The sequence below is a fragment of the Leuciscus leuciscus genome, assembly GCF_965113295.1.
Source record: "Leuciscus leuciscus genome assembly, chromosome: 11".
Lineage (NCBI taxonomy): Eukaryota > Metazoa > Chordata > Actinopteri > Cypriniformes > Leuciscidae > Leuciscus > Leuciscus leuciscus.
The window spans coordinates 28,813,563-28,830,058 of record NC_138735.1 but is presented as its reverse complement, the minus strand read 5'-3'; the positions used below and the strand labels follow the sequence as shown (position 1 = coordinate 28,830,058).

The 16,496-nt window shown below is 37.0% G+C and overlaps 1 protein-coding gene across 1 annotated transcript; it reads right to left on the bottom strand.

Moving 5' to 3' along the window:
- Positions 1-3,676: 3,676 nt before the first annotated feature.
- sbk1 (SH3 domain binding kinase 1) lies at positions 3,677-13,270 on the bottom strand. The gene is made up of 4 exons (XM_082184288.1): positions 11,403-13,270; positions 8,028-8,212; positions 7,635-7,837; positions 3,677-6,983 (listed from the first exon to the last, which is right to left on the bottom strand). The coding sequence occupies exons 1-4, from the start codon at positions 11,438-11,440 to the stop codon at positions 6,210-6,212; spliced, it is 1,200 nt and encodes a 399-aa protein (XP_082040414.1). The 5' UTR covers positions 11,441-13,270; the 3' UTR covers positions 3,677-6,209.
- Positions 13,271-16,496: the final 3,226 nt, after the last annotated feature.

Below are 16,496 nucleotides of genomic sequence, written 5' to 3'. Positions count from 1 at the left end.
CCGAATGAGAAATTATAATATGCCCTTGACTTTGATTAACCTGGTTCATACAAGCATTAAACTTTCATATTCAACAGTTTAATAAGGAATTAAAAAATGGCAAACTGTGAATTCACACTGTTCAGGACAGACAGGTACAAACTTCTCAGCTACAGTTTTACGATGTCATAAAACCTGCAAAAAAATAACAAAACAAAAAAACCCTTTTATGTTTTTGATCACTTTTCAGGTAAAAAATTATGTTGAATGTGTTTTTTGAAAAATGCTGAATTGAACTTTTTTTATTAAACAGTATAAATATTTTATACGCAAGAATAAATGTGCATCTTTGTTTTGCTTAAATTAAAAAAAGAATAGTACATCTTTAGGCATATATATCGTGCATATATTTTGGAAATATGCCTGCATGTATATTTGTGTTCTTCTTTATTTTTTTATGCAGTGCTTACTGTTAAATATAAATATATTCAACCTATTTTAGGACTTTATAAAGATTTTTGAAGACATTTTCTCACCACATTCTGATTATCATAATGCATCAAAATCCTCAATACTGTAATGCAATTTGCATATGTTATACTTCCATTAATTTATGCAGAAAAATATCATAATCATGTAATCATTGCACAGAAAGTGTGCTGGGGAAAATATTCTCAATGCACACAAAAAACAAAAAACTTACAAGGCTAGATTTTCATCATGCAATTCTTTTTTTCTGTTTGATTTTGTTTGATTTTGGTGATGTTTGTAGTCGTGAGATTCACCCTATAGCGTGTAATTCTGTTTACCGCCTGTGCCGTCGTGTACTTTGTAGATAAAGACAAAACTGGAGGGCAGAAAAAGGCGTTCCGGATTACAACGGACATCTTCAGGACAAAATAGCTTATACTGACAAAACATACATGGTAAATTGTTCCCATTATTTCTAGAAAAAACCCTCAGAGAGATGAAAAATTTCCCAGCTGCTTTATTCCCCATTTGCAAGCGTTTCAATACTGAGGGATATTTGAAGGATTCGAAACGAGGTTTTTTGTCCTTTTTTTATTCGCTTCACTCTTTTTCTTCATTCTTTTTTTCTCTTGAACTCCCTCGTGACTGAATCTAACCACCCCTTATCACCACAACTTAATGAGCTCCCAAGCATTACCGGCATCAAACACACTCACACACTCACTCACTTTATCAGGCTGGTAGCGTCTACCGTCTATTTAGTTTTCTAGTCCCCCTCAGTCTAATTGTGCATTTATTCTTTTACTCTCTAAAACAGCTCATTAGTGTTTTATATCAGAGAGAGAGAGAGAGAGAGCGAGAGAGAGAGAGAGAGAGACCTAGTTTTAATGACCTTCAGAAAAGCAGCAAAAAATTATGCAAAGCAAAGTAGGATAAAAAAAAAGATGAATTAAGTAACTGGGAGAAAAGGCCACAGAAAGAGAGCAAAAGAGTCAGTTATCCGCATATCTCGCGTCTTTAATGATGTGTGACTCATCTATGAAAGACTTCTATGCATTTCTGTAGTGATAAAAACATACATGCACATATCAAGACATTAGCAATAAAGTGACACAGGGTGAAATGTCAGGGAATGCTAATAATGGACGGGTGAATGATGCTCTTGATCCAGATTAAAGTGTTTGTGTCTACAGTATGCACTGAACAATTGTGTCTTCATTAGTTTTGTTGATTGACATAATGATCAGGGAATATTGAATTGAATGGATGAAAACTGAATGAATACTGTAGAGATTCACATTAGCTCACTATTTATTTACATAACCTTCGTTTTGATGGCATAAATACTTACTTTACGATGATGGTGTTAATATTGACTTTACCCTTGTGATACTGTAAACATTTACTTGAGTGTAATCCTGTAACTATTAACATGATCTCAAATCAGTGCTGTAACTATTAACATTATCTCTCTGTGAAGCTGTAAGCTTACATTAGCTTACTGTGTTGCTGTAAATACACATGTAATGATCAACATTATTATTATTATTATTATGCATTTTATTTATAGGCGCCTTTCTTGACAAGACAATAACAATATTTAAGTAAAAACAATTAAATACAATACAATAAAAAAAGACAATGCAGTTGTGATCAGTGTGATGAATAGAGGCGGTACGGGTGATAATACGAGCAGTTTTGGACCAGTTGAAGTTTATGGAGGGTTTTATGCGGGAGGCCAAACAAAAGGGAATTGTAGTAATCAAAACGAGAAATGATTAAACTATGAACAAGAATGGCAGTGGAGTGAGGCGTGAGCAAAGGACGCAAACGGTTGATGTTTTGAAGATGTTAGTAAGCAGACCGGGTAACATTATTAACATGAGACGTTAAAGATTGGGTGCTATCGAAGATGACACCCAGACTCTTAACCTGAAGGGAGGGGAGATGAAGGGGCTATCGATGGGAATAGAAAATGTATGGAGTTTGTTTAATGTTGATCTTGTACCTATAAGAAGCAATTCTGTTTTATTGCTGTTTAATTTGAGGAAGTTTGAAGTGAACCAGGATTTTATGTCAAGACGACAGTTAGCAAGGGAAGATGGTGGAGGTTTTGTATTAGGTTTGGTTGAAAGATAGAGCTGGGTATCATCTGCGTAGCAATGGAAGTGAATCTGATATTTACGGAAGATGTAACCAAGGGGGAGGAGATAAATAATGAACAGCAGGGGCCCCAGGACAGAGCCCTGGGGCACTCCTGTGATGACAGGGACTTAATGAGAGGTAAATGATTTTAACTGAATGAAATGAGTGCGGCCTGAGAGATATGAATAAAACCAGTTAAGAGGTGTGTTAGTAATACCAATAGAGGAGAGTCTGTCTAGAAGGATGCTGTGTGAAATGGTATCGAAGGCCGCACTCAAATCAAGCAGGAGAAAGGATAGTAAACCAGAGTCGGCAGCTAGAAGAAGGTTATTAGTGATTTTAAGGAGTGCTGTTTCTGTGCTATGAAGAGGACCGAAACCAGACTGGAATTGTTCATATAGATTATTGTAGGAAAGATGAGAATGGAGTTGAGCAGCATCTTTTTTTTTTTCAAGAATTTTGGAGATGAATGGAAGATTTGAAATAGGATGAAAATTATTAAGGTTCTTGGGATCTGAACCAGGTTTCTTAAAGGGATGGTTCGGAGTAATTTCAAGTACTACTGTAGAAGTTTGGTACCATTCCGGGCATTATTTGTGGGGTAATTTACGAGATTCAACCTTGGATCCATTAGCCATTTGGCAGATATCTCTAAATAAGCTCTAACTTTAATAATGTTCGACCAAGGGAAAATAGCATCTGGGGGGGTGTTTAGCTCGAGGTCATGGTGCAAAGGACCCTAGATTGAAATTACTCCGAACCATCCCTTTAAGAAATGGAGTTACAGCAGCTGTTTTAAGAGAAGAAGGAACAATTCCAGTGGTAAGAGAAGAGTGAATGATGTCTGTAATGAGAGGGGACAGAAAAGGGACAGTGGCAATTATGTCAGCATAACTCATCAAAATAATGTTTTCAACTTATAAGGTTTAATAAAATCAATAAATCATCATTTTAACTTGCAACCATGCATGATACATTTATTTAAGTTGTATAGGTCAAAAAATGTTTATGTAGTGTTGTAGTAGTTTTAAACTGTGACACACACACACAAAATAATAGAGGCAATAGATGCAATTCAATGTGCATTTAATCTGTTTAATTAGCTGTTTATCATTCAGAACAATCTACGACTGTATGACAATCCTTACAACAGCTAAATAACATCTAGTTTTATAAATGTACTCTTTTTTTTCTTTCTTTTTTTTATAAAAAAACACCAACTATTGTAGGTTGATATTCCAAGTTCGTTTGAACAACGTTTATAACCATGAAACAGTCCTATAAAAAGAGCAAAATCCATTATCATTAAACCGTTTTATGATTGCTATTATCTCATCCTAACCACAACAGAGAACTCCTTCAGATTATGTGTCTTTTCGTCTGTTCTTGAGTTTGTTTTTGATGAGAAATTGGCAACATACCTCAAACATTAACATTAACTGCTCTAAACCACCTAGATCACTATCTAATGCATCCTATGTAAACATACACTTTAATTTAAGACTAAAAAGAGTCTCTTTAGAAGTTAGTTAATTGATCGTTTGTTCTCTGATACAAAAGAAGCTACAAATTAGCACTACCTGACGAAACACAGTCACAATGTTCTAGGGAGCAGACGCTCTCGTGTTCTTGAATGATCCCTTGAGGCTTTGCTTACCTAAATGACTCTTTATACGAGAACTCGGAAGACGGGTCTCAGTTGAGCCGTTAAGATCGCCACTCCTGATGCTTTTCTTCAAAGGTGTTTGAATGCACACTTCAAATACAAAGATGCATAATAAAATCCCTGTGATCTATGGACACTGTGTCTTTACTCTCGAAGACTGTTTAAAAGTCCTGTGTGTCTCTGTGGGAAGTTCTTCTAGGCAGTCTCCAGGTTATCGTGGATCTTCCAGTTTTCTCGTAAAACTAAAAAAAATCCAGTATAAAATAGATCTTCTTCTTCTATTGGTGCACATGTATGATTCTGTCGTAGGCTGGTTCAAAAGTCACATGATGATGAGCCTCCGTGAAGAAAAGATGGCGATCCGTATATTCACACCATCGGTGTACTTCCCTGTTTGCCGAGTTTCAGTGCACTATTGAAAAGTTAAAAGGATAGTTCACCCCTAAAATAAAAACTAAGTCATAATTTACTCACCCTGGTGTTGCATTTCTCAACATTTCTTATTTTCGTTTAGTAAAGTACTAAAATAACTAAAACTAGACATTTAAAAAACCAACAGAAATGATTCAAACCTTACCTAAAATAAAAAATATGACGATCTATTATAGTATATCAATGATACTAAAATAGCACTACAAAAGAAGTCTATACACTATATTCTAAGTCTTGTAAAGCCACACGTTCATCAGCTTTGAGTGAGAAACAGACCAAAATGTGAATTGAAAATGCATATCTCTCAAATATCATTCAATTTAAATACAGCACATCAAGATGGATCAAATTTGATGTCAATGACCATCAATGCATCTTCTCTTTTAGAAAATGTGTGCAAAAATCGTACAACTCTGTACCTTATCTACTCCTAAAAGGTGTATATTAGTAACTTACACAAATAATATGCACTAATACACACCTTTTAGGGCTAGATATGTTACAAAATTGTTCCTTTATGGGTACTGGCTCAGTCACAAGCTAAAGGTATGATTTTTCACATTTTTCTGAAAGTGAAAATCAGCATCAATACAATTTTTGGTTAACAATGACTTTTCCTCACATAAATCTATCATGGCTTTAGAGGACTCAGACTATGGTACTTAGATGTGATTTCAGGATCTTGACATCTAAAGCACCCATTATGGAGCATTGTGCAGTATTTCTTCATTCGTGTTCAATGCAAGAAAGTACGGAGCCCCTAAAGGGATAAAGCGATGGGGGAAAAAATATGAGATGGGAGGAAAATTTATTTTTCAGTGCTTTTGCATTCACACCCAAGTGTTTTGCGTTTCCCTGAGAAACTTTGCATTCGCTCGCACACCTTTTGAGTTATTTGCAAGTGAACGCAAAGTTTCTCAGGGGAACGCAAAAGTTTTGCGAGTGAACGCGAAGTTTCTCGGTCAAACACAAAAGTTTTGCGAGCAAACGCAAAGCTTCTATGGGGAAACTTAAAAGTTTAAAGTTTTAAAGTTTTGGAGTTTAAACTTAAGCTTTTAAGTTAAAAGTTAACTTTTTTTTTAAGTTTAAACTTACATTTTTTGGAAGAGAACGAAAAAGCATTGACATATTTTTTTCCTTCCCATCATATTTTTTCATCACCATGTACCTTTAGGGACTCCATAAGAAAGAAAGACATGTTATTGTTTTTTGAGTGAACTATTCTTTTAAATTAAAAGCAATTATGTTAAATTCAGTTTGTTTTTCCTTGCAAAACTGAATAATATCTAGAGCTAAAGTGACCTACCAAAGTTATTTTGATCCTGTCGATCTTCTTTTCCTCTAAATTAGTGAGGTTTCAGAGTCACAGAGTAATAGTTTTGCTAGTTCTTAATAACCTACGGCGTTCTTGTCATTCTTGTGCAAGCGTTTTTCCAGTAGTTCTCCTGAAGTAATATTGCTACCAGTTTTGCGGCCGTCCAGTGAAACCCGTACACTTAGAGACTCAGTTTTGTCTTCATACACAAATCTCAATAGGAGTGGTCATCATCACTTTGCTCTTGTCTTGGCGGTTGGGCGACGGGCTTTTGGAGGACTCTTCCCTTGAGGAATGTGGTTCCGACAGGATGCTACGTTTGAGGGGGGTGGGGCGTAGACAGGAAGTGCTTGAAGGGGGGGAGGGCTCTGTGTGTCTGTGGGCGGAGCAACGTGAGGCTCCTCCCCTCGGGGCCCTACAGGACGCTCTGCGGCGATGATGATTCAGCAGGTCGTATTTAAGGAAGTAAAACACCTCTTTAACGCCACAGCGCCGCTCCGGCTCCAACGCCAACAGCCGGCCGAACATACGCAACGCATCATCAGAGAAACGCCTCCACTGGGAGGGAACGGCTCCTGGAGGACACGCCCCCCGTTGCCAGCGCTGAAATTCCGAAAAGAATGCGTCGCTAGGCAACGCCGCTTCCCATGGGAAGTTTCCCGTGAGCATGCAGAAGAGCAGAACTCCGAAAGCCCACACGTCCTGGGTAGTCGCCACGACGATGCCATCCGAAACCGAGGCCTGGCACACCTCGGCTGCAGTGTATGGGATGGTGCCGCTGATCCGCTTGATCCGGCTGCCCGCCCGCCGTGTCATTCCCAAATCTGCCAATTTCACACGCCGGCACTCGCGGTCGAAAAGCAGAACGTTTTCTGGCTTCACGTCACGATGGACGAGACTCTTGCTGTGCATGAAATCCAGAGCCAAACCCAGTTGCTGAACACAGCGTTTGACCATCTCCTCCGGCAGGCCGGCCTGGAAACACACGGGAACACAAGGCGGCACAGTTTAGAGCTGAGGAGGTATAGAGAGTATATAAGCTCATAATCTATAAGGGAGGAAGTAGAAACTTATAGTTGATTCACAGTGTTTTCTATAATCAAAAGCAGGATCACACGGCCTGTAGAACGCCTATGTATGCAGAATTAACATAGGCTATACCTATCAATCATAAAGTTATACAAATTCCCTGTGCATGTTTTGGATATAAACATTTTTTGGCCATATTTCCCCCCCAAAATAGCACAAAAAATGTGAAAAAAGAAAGATTCTGCGTGAGTCTAGATAACGGATACATACAGATAGTTGGTTTTCTGCACTGTTCATGTCATCCAGACTAAATAAGTTTGAGTTCGGTATGAATTTTTAAAATGTTTTTGAAAGAAGTCTTTTCTGCTTACCAAGAGTGATCAAAAATACAGTAAAATTGTGAAATATTACAGCAATTTAAAGTAGCTGTTTTCTATTGCAGTATATAGTAAAATGTAATTTATTCCTGTGATCAAAGCTGAATTTTCAGCATCATTATTTTGGGTTGAAATATGACCCAACCATGCATTCAGGATTCTAACACACTGAAATACTGATACAGGTGTTGAACAGGTGATACGAGGCGCAGTGATATACCTGAGGTGGGATGATGTCGAACAGGTCTCCCGCGGGCGCGTACTCCTGGCCGAACACGTAGCTGTCCTCCGTCTCAAACAGGACGTTCAGGACTTTGATGATAAACGGACTGCAGCCCAGAGCCGCCGTCAGACTGTACTCGCGCAAGAAACTACGCAGCTTCGTCTTGTTCTTACTCACGTACTTCAGAGCCAGTTTAGTTCCTGCCAATACACAAAACAGCGATGAATGAAACATCATGATGCATCTATATTTGAATATAGAGGAGCATTTTTTGGAGCTTGACAGTGTCCATCTACGTTCACTTCCATTGTATGGAAAGGAGCCGCCAGGAGATTATGCAAAACATTTTGGTCTCATTTTCAAAACGGTCTCATTTTCATCCAGACTCACCCTGTGTCCGATGCACACACAAGTCGACTTTGCCGTAGGTGCCCTTCCCCAAAGCAGCGATCAGCTCATACTGCTGTTCTACCTCTGAGGCGGAGAGAGACGTGATGGACAGCGCCTGCATGTCCTCGACCGGAGCCCCACTCGTCTCACTGCCCCGTCCCGCTGCGAGAACACCCACCTGGGCACTGAGAAACACACACACATCATCTCACATGCACTGACAGACTTATGTCAAGAGGAGGTGTGTCCTCCTGAGGCCAGATTCACACAGCTAAAAATGCTTTTCTTGCTTAGTAATTATGTCTCGTTTTCTATTAAAAGATCCCAAAATTCCTAAATCAAGATATATTTACTTGAGAAGCAAAATGACTTAAGATATTAACCCCTGGTTTCACAGACGAGGCTTAAGCTTATTCTAGACTTAACACGCATGTTTGAGCGGTTTAACTGAAAGCAACTTGCACTGATAGATCTTAAGTATATCACTCGGAGCCATTGTTGTGTCTCAAGATGCACTTCAGTAATGTTCTAAGGCATGTTTATAAAAGCTTCTTCCCAAGTAAATATATCTATTTTAAGAATGTTTAGATACTTTAACTGGAAAATGACAAAAATACTGAGTAAGAAAAAAAAATTTTTGCAATGCACAAAATTCTTAAAGGGATACTCCACTTTAAAATGAAAATTCTGTCATCATATACTCACCCTCATGTTGTTTCAATCCTTTATGAATTTCTTTCTTCTGCTGAACAGAAAGGAAGATATTTAGAAGAATGTCAGTAACCAGACAGTTTCTGGTACCATTGACTTCCATAGTAGGAAAAAAAAAATACTATGGAAGTCAATGGTACCAGAAACTGTCTGGTTACTGACATTCTTCTAAATATCTTCCTTTCTGTTCAGCAGAAGAAAGAAATTCATAAAGGATTGAAACAACATGAGGGTGAGTATATGATGACAGAATTTTCATTTTAAAGTGGAGTATCCCTTTAAGAGAGAAGTTAAAACATTTCTTACGATTTTAGATTTTCAAATATTTTCTTAAACCTCTGATGGTGTTTGGTTTTCCGCTTTATTTATTAATTTATTTTTACTTTATTGGAATGATACGAAACTCGGTTAAGGTTTTGGCACTTGCTGGGTGAACAAAAATAAATAAAATCATGGACATGATTAGAAAATTCTAGATTTACCAGTTTAAATTGGAAATTTCATTTTCAGATCTATGCTCATAAAGTGATTAACAGCTAATAAATAGATCATAACTATTCCATAAATATAATTTGGTACAATAAAATCCCCTAAAAAAAAAAATTTGAACAAAAATAAATGAATCAAAATAAATGTAAAAAATAAAATCTGATTGTAAAATCTGTTATCTGATTGTATGGCCATTCTTGTTGAAGATTTGCTGATCAAAATCACCTCAAAGGTCATCGTTTTTGTGTCGTATGCGAATTACCTTAATAATAATAAGCATGCACACTATTTTTGGAATCATGTTTTCTAATGTGCCATGTACTTTGAATAGTTATTAATAGCGGTCCGTTGCATTCACAGCCGCCCCCTCGGTTGAAATCATGTTGTGTGTGTGTGTGTGTTTGGGTGTTCGTCACCACCTTTCGCCCGCTCGCGACGGCCCTGCTCGCTTGCACTGATGTTTTGACTGAGTGGAAAAGTACCGTTATCATGTGAGAAGAACACTAAAGATTAATGTATAGAAGTGCCGGCCCACTTCAAGCTCTGTTCTGAAGAATGTTTTGTGAGACCGGCCCCTGGTGAGTAACTCTCTCCTGGTGTTATAGACCTCCTTGATGACGTCTTTTGTCTTTTGCTCTGTTTATTCTTCTCCCTCTACCGCTTGTGTCCTTATTTCTTTCCTCTTGTCAGCACTTCTACACTCCGACGAAGCAGTCAAATCTTTGTGAATATTTCAACAGCAGCAAAGGGCACTGACTGAATCACGGTCCTGACGTCCCGCAGAGCTCACGGGAATAAAGCAGTGACCTAGAATGAGTCCTCATGTTATCAGCATCATGCATAGTGACAGCGCAAGACCCTCCGCTGAGCATCACTGCTACACAACAACAACAACAACAACAGATGACCTTAAGATGACCTCTCAGAAGTTCTGATGTGCCCGAACCCCTGCTATCCTGGACACTTTAGCCCCTGACTGAGAAACAAATGAGAAATTGATTCAGGAACGTTCTCATTTTCTCTAGAGGTCATCATCTACCTCGGCGAGATACCTGTTATTTTTACTGCATTAACCCACCTGTCGTTCTCTCCCGCCCTTCATTCTGTACCTCAACCGGTAGAGCACTGGGTTGAGCAAAGAGAATTTAGGAATTTCCCTTCCCAATTTCAATTGAAATAGCCATAACACACTGGATATTGAATGGGAATTTCCACAAGGACAATTGGAAGAAATGCACATTAATCCTACAGAACAACAACAAAATGAGCTGGAACAGAAACTTTTCATTTTATAAAACTGCTTGATGTTAATTAGCTCCATTTTTGAAGACTTTGAAGTAAATTTTATTGAAAGAAATAGCCCATATATTTTGTGTATGACTTCAGTTTGCTTTCTCTGAAAGGAAATTTGATGTAGGATTTATTTTGAAACAGTCTCCACTCAGATATTGCAAGTAAATTTCGCAAATAATAAGAAAGAAATGGCAAGTAAAACATGAAATTCTGAAGTAGTGTGTTCTTGTAAAAATGTACTCCAATAATCAGTTTAATTTACTGATATATAACTTTGAAAAATATTTTTTTGCAGTGTCTTGAATGCACTTTACTATAGTAAATCACAATTGCCCCACTTAATAAACAGGACAATTTGTTCCTAAATGTTATCCTAAGTTCAAACCCTGAAGGTGACCTTTGACCTGCCCTGCCTCACAGGTCACACTCATTTCACACTCAACATTCCTGCTTATACTTACAAACATGCAAACTCATGTTTACAGGATTTTTTAAAACGCTAAATGCATCAGCATTACACAAAATAAAACAGTTCTGAATTCATTCTCATTCAATTCTATTCCTTTTTTAAAAAAATTTTTTATTAATTTATTTGAGCATTTTTGTCTACCCACTTTCTCCTCTATTCCCCCTTTATTTCCTTTCTTTTTCCACCTTATTCAGTAACTTCACATGCTGTGGCGATATTATAAATGTTAACAAACACGCCTATGATTTCAGACTCTGGAGACATCAACAAGAATGCCTGAATGCATGCCGTGCCACCAACAGTGCAAAACAAACAGTTGAGCCCTCAGCGGTCTTCAGACAAAAGAAATCAATACACGCGTCAGGCTTCAGTTTCCCAGCGATGACCTGACGAAGGAGATCTCCAGGACTCACCTGCTGGTGCCCTCTCTCTCTCCCTCATGTTCCTGCATCCAAACGCCGCGTCTACCAGCTCATTCCCCCCAGAAAAGCATGATCTTCAATCACAAAGAATGAGTTTCCTCAGCGTTCCTGAAGGACGTCTGGCTCAGAGCTCTGTCACACACACACACACACACACACTGTGCTCTGCTCTACATCCTCAGCTTTGCTTTCCAGTCCTGCGCTCATGTGGAAAAATCACAGTCCTGTTCAGTGTTTCCTTTGTGAAGGTTCTGCTGGAGCACGAGGAGAGAGGAGGTTGTGTGTGTGTTCAGTCATCAGTGATGTACAGTGTGTGTGAGAGAGAGAGAGAGAGAGAGAGAGGGGAGGGGGTTGTATCTGTGCTTGAATGACCTACTTCATTGCGTTTGCGCTCCTGGATGCTGGAAGAACGGCGTCTGTGTCTCGCAGCATCCAGGGTCCTTTAGGGATGTGAGATGTGCTCAGCCAATGGCCTGTGTTCACATGATCACAGAAGCCCTCGAGCCAGCGGCGTCCCAGCATCCAGGCTTCATTTTCACTCACAATTTATTGCAGAACATCAAACCTATTTTTAGATCTTTTTTTGCATTCTGTGACATTCAAGCACATTTTCCTTCCAAGTTCTTATTCCTGTAATGTGTACTGTTTTTTTTTTTTAGTCGAGATACTAATATTTTTAGAAATAAGTTTTCATGGTTTTATTTTAATTTTAGGTATTCTTTTATAGATTTTTATCATTTTTATTAGTTTTTCATTTTTTATAGTCGGCTGAAATGGAAGGGATAGTCTTTTCTTCCCTATTGTGACGTTTATACGAGTGAAACAGCTTCTCGAACAAGAATAAATGTAGGGCGGGGCTTGAGTTTGTCCGTGGGGATTTGATTGGATGGTTGTGGTTTGCTATTGGTGGATCTGATGTGAGTGACAGGTTGCCCCGCCCTCACGCCAGTAAATGCATCATCAGAGAAGAGATGTTGCTGCAAGAGGGAAGGTAAGTTATTTAGACTAAAGATTATAAGGCACATGAATTTAAAAATATATATTATGTGCACAGATAAATCTTTTATAATAAACGCTGCGATATTCCATAAAAACAAGAACTGTCAGTTTTAATGTCACGTTGACTTCAAATATGTCTATAGGTTTTATAAATTATTTCAGTTTTTCATTAGATTCTCATTAATGTAATGCAATAATGAAAAATCATGTTTATTACTACAATTAAATTAAAGGCAGCACAACAAATATCATCATGATGCATCAAAATTTCCCATTGACATTCATTGTTTAGAATGTTCGTTATTCAAAACCTAACCGACTGACATCGTTGTGATATTTACATACTGCATTGTGATTGGTTTTTCTTTTATGATCTAATATAGTGTAACAGTCGGGGTAAAGAAGTAAATGTGCATTTGGCAGATGGTTTTATCGAAAGCGACTTACACTGCATTCAAGGTGTTAAACGAACATTTCAGGAAATGTAAATCTAGTAAAATAACACTGACGTTTCGAAACATTCACAAGTAAGGAAAGAAAGCGTTTTAAACATCCTTCTGAAACATCCCAAACACAGAGTAATCTCACCTCTCCTTTGTGTTACGCCTCCGTTTCTTTTCATTACGCTTTCTCTCATCTTGAGCTTGCACACTATTTGTCCTAGTTTAAGTTGCTGTCTCCTCACTTTATCCAGGTCGACATGTTTTTTTTTTGGAAACACTGTCTTATAAAATATGGGCTTGAACGTGGAATCCTGCTGCAAATGTCTGCCCAGTAAGCCCATGTTTATGCACAATAATTATTTTATAATAATTGTATAATATGGTGAGGTAACTACTTTGGTATTAATCTTGTGCATTTATAAACTTATACAATACTAATGCTAAAAATATATAATTACATTGAAATATATAAATGATTACAAAAAAATATAATTATATTAATGATTAATTAATGATTTATTAATAATTAATTAATGATTAATTTAGTTATTAATTAGTGATATAACAATTATAATATAATTGCTTATATATATATATATATATATATGTGTGTGTGTGTGTATGTTATTATTATATGCCACCTAATAAATTATAATTACAATAAAAATATAAAGTTATTACAAAAATATAATTATTAATAAACATTCTATCCATTTATTTTTGTTACTATTATAATTATTGTTGTTGAGAGTATACATTTTTTTTGGAACAACGATGATGACAATTATTATTATGATTATAGTGTTGTAATATAGTTTATTTTATAATAAACTATATTTTTCATATATATATAAATAATCTAAAATAGTAATATATATTTATGATATTGTTTGTATTATAATATCATACTATTATTAATATAATATTAATATCAGTAATTATTATTATTATTATGTACCACCATTATAATATATTAATAATAGTATGTAATCTTTGTAAATAATAACTATCAAGTATTATTGTACTTACTAAATAAGTAGTAGTATTATTACAGGAAAAATATTATGTAAACACCCTTATTAATAAACATAAAAAAAATATTTTATCAATGTGTTCAAGCCTGTTTTGCATGCCGGTGCACATGCTGGAGGAGCGTCAGCGTCACGTGACTCTCTCTCCACAGAGGCCTGTTGTCTCAGTCTCTGTCTCTCGCCCTGACGTCCCTCCTGAAATGAAATCTGTACATATATGAAGGAAGATTTCTGGTTTATATACGCGCTTTTATTAAGAATTGATAAGCAGCCCTTTGAGGATCTTCTCAGTCTTGTTCTCGCTGATTGACCGCAAGCTCACTCAGAGGTCGCCCGAGAACATTTATGAGAAGTTCTTCAGTTCTGAAATTAATAGAAAAACTGTGAAGTTCACGGATTTCATGCTGAATGTCATTGGCATATTTTGTTGTTTAGATCTAATTAGATGAAAGGCCTTAATTGCCCTCCTGAGGTTTGAGTGACAGGCGCTGAAGTTCATCAAATGCATCTGTCACGCGCCTGATGGAAACGTCAGCTCTGACCTTTTTGTGTTCTATGCATTTGTCAGCGTTAAATGTTTTCCTCCTAAATTGATCCGAACAGCTTGTGCTGAAGTAAAACTACTTGTTTGATTGTGAAACGCCCATTCAAAGCAGTCCGATATTATGGAGCCGTATGAGTCATCTGCAATCCTGAAGTGACTGAGGATCTAATGTACACAACCCTGATATTAATATCTGCACCCTTTGAGTGCGTCATTGTGAGGCAGAGGATGTCCTGCAGGCAGGAGCTTCATCTCTTGAGAGAGAGAGAGAGAGAGAGAGAGAGAGAGAGAGAGCTTTGTAATAAGGTCACTCTCTCTCTCTCTTTCAGAAACCAGACGCCACTTCAGTCTCAGATCAGGTGTGACATAAATCAGTCCTGATTGTGCGACTACAGATATGAATGAGCTCTCAAATCATGAGAGGTGCACTATTACGGTGATTAAAACTAGTATTGCCTTGATGGTGATAAAAAAGATCCTAAGCAATTTGCACAAATTAATTTTGAAAATAGGATTATGCACTTAGTTCAATAAACTAGTTCATTTATGTATGACTGACAAATATGCATCACATTAAGTTTATTAGTTTGTTTATGTTAAAACTAATTAAAATGAATGGAAATTTTATATGCAATTTAAATCTTAAATTTAGGCCTTTTTTTAGGCATGCACACACACACACACACACACACACACACACACACACACACACACACACACAGCATTTCAAATACTGTTTATAATATTGTGATTTTTGGTGAATTGGTCAATTTGAACTATGGCCTTAATTATTAAGTTAACACAACTTGCAATTACTTAGAAGATTCTAATGTGTTTGATATTTTTTAAGTAAAGAATGTTAAGTGAACTCATATATTTAAGTACAACAAAAGTTGGCAAGTTGGATTTACTTAAAAAGTTTGTTGCAAAAATGTTGCATGTATATTTTAAGTAAAATATTTTTTGCAGAGTAGAACATTGCGATAAACCACAGAACACCTTAGAAACCACATAGCAATCATGGTGGCACGTTTTGCACGGGCAAACTCTGAAGGAGAAGTACAAAATATAGTTTTATTTGCTCTCTGTTGAGTTCGGCCGTCTCTATGTAATTGGATTTTATTTTTCATGGTCTGGTCATTTTCAGTTGAACTCTCCTCTTCCCTTTTCGGCTTCTAACAAGATGCGTCTCGACACACGGTTGCTACATCCTAATTTAACATCTTATTTACAACCAAGAAGGAAAATGCTGCCCTGGAACCGATTGCTCTAGGGCTTGGTCTGTTATTTGCAGCTGGATGTGGGCTGTTTGTTCTGCCAGTGCTGTCTAGTGATGGCAAAGAAAAGAGCAGAAATTGGATGGGAGCAAATAAGAGACTGGAGGGCGTGAGAAGGGGATTTCTGTGTAAATGACAGCGGTATTTCGACTAAAATGCTCGGTTTGTTTACACACAGCAGAGAAGTGCGTGGAAAAAGAACGATAGAGCTTTGGATGCTGCCATCTAGTGGTTCAGAAAGAGTATTTCAAATCTCAAGTGACAGGACGTACGATTCATTTTAGCGAATCGGTTCGTTTGGACAGTTAATTTTAACGCAGTGTTGATTGATGATTGATGACAAAATGATTCATCATTTACTTTGCGTCATCACTGTAGAGTCCCAAGAAGTAGCTATTGTAATTATATACGCTACTGCAGTTTAGAAGAACTGTTTTTGATTAGGTTATTTAAATTACGTTTAAAATCTGTTTTACTACGCAATATGTTCTCATTTTGTCGAAAGAAATACGACGAATAATTCCTACGATTTATTCATCAATCAAACATCAACACTCGGTCCACACCTTCCCAAGGCAAGGCAACATTATGAATTCAAATCTCTACTCCATTTTTAACTACTGTTATAGTCATGCAATAGTTATAGAATTTCATAATTTAAAAAAGGCCAGCCTAAAAAACTAACTTTTTTTTATTTTAAAGGTACAGCAATTTTTTTTTTCCTCTTAGAAATGAATACTTGTATAAAAATAATACTAATAAATATACTTTAAATTATGAATACTTGCCCA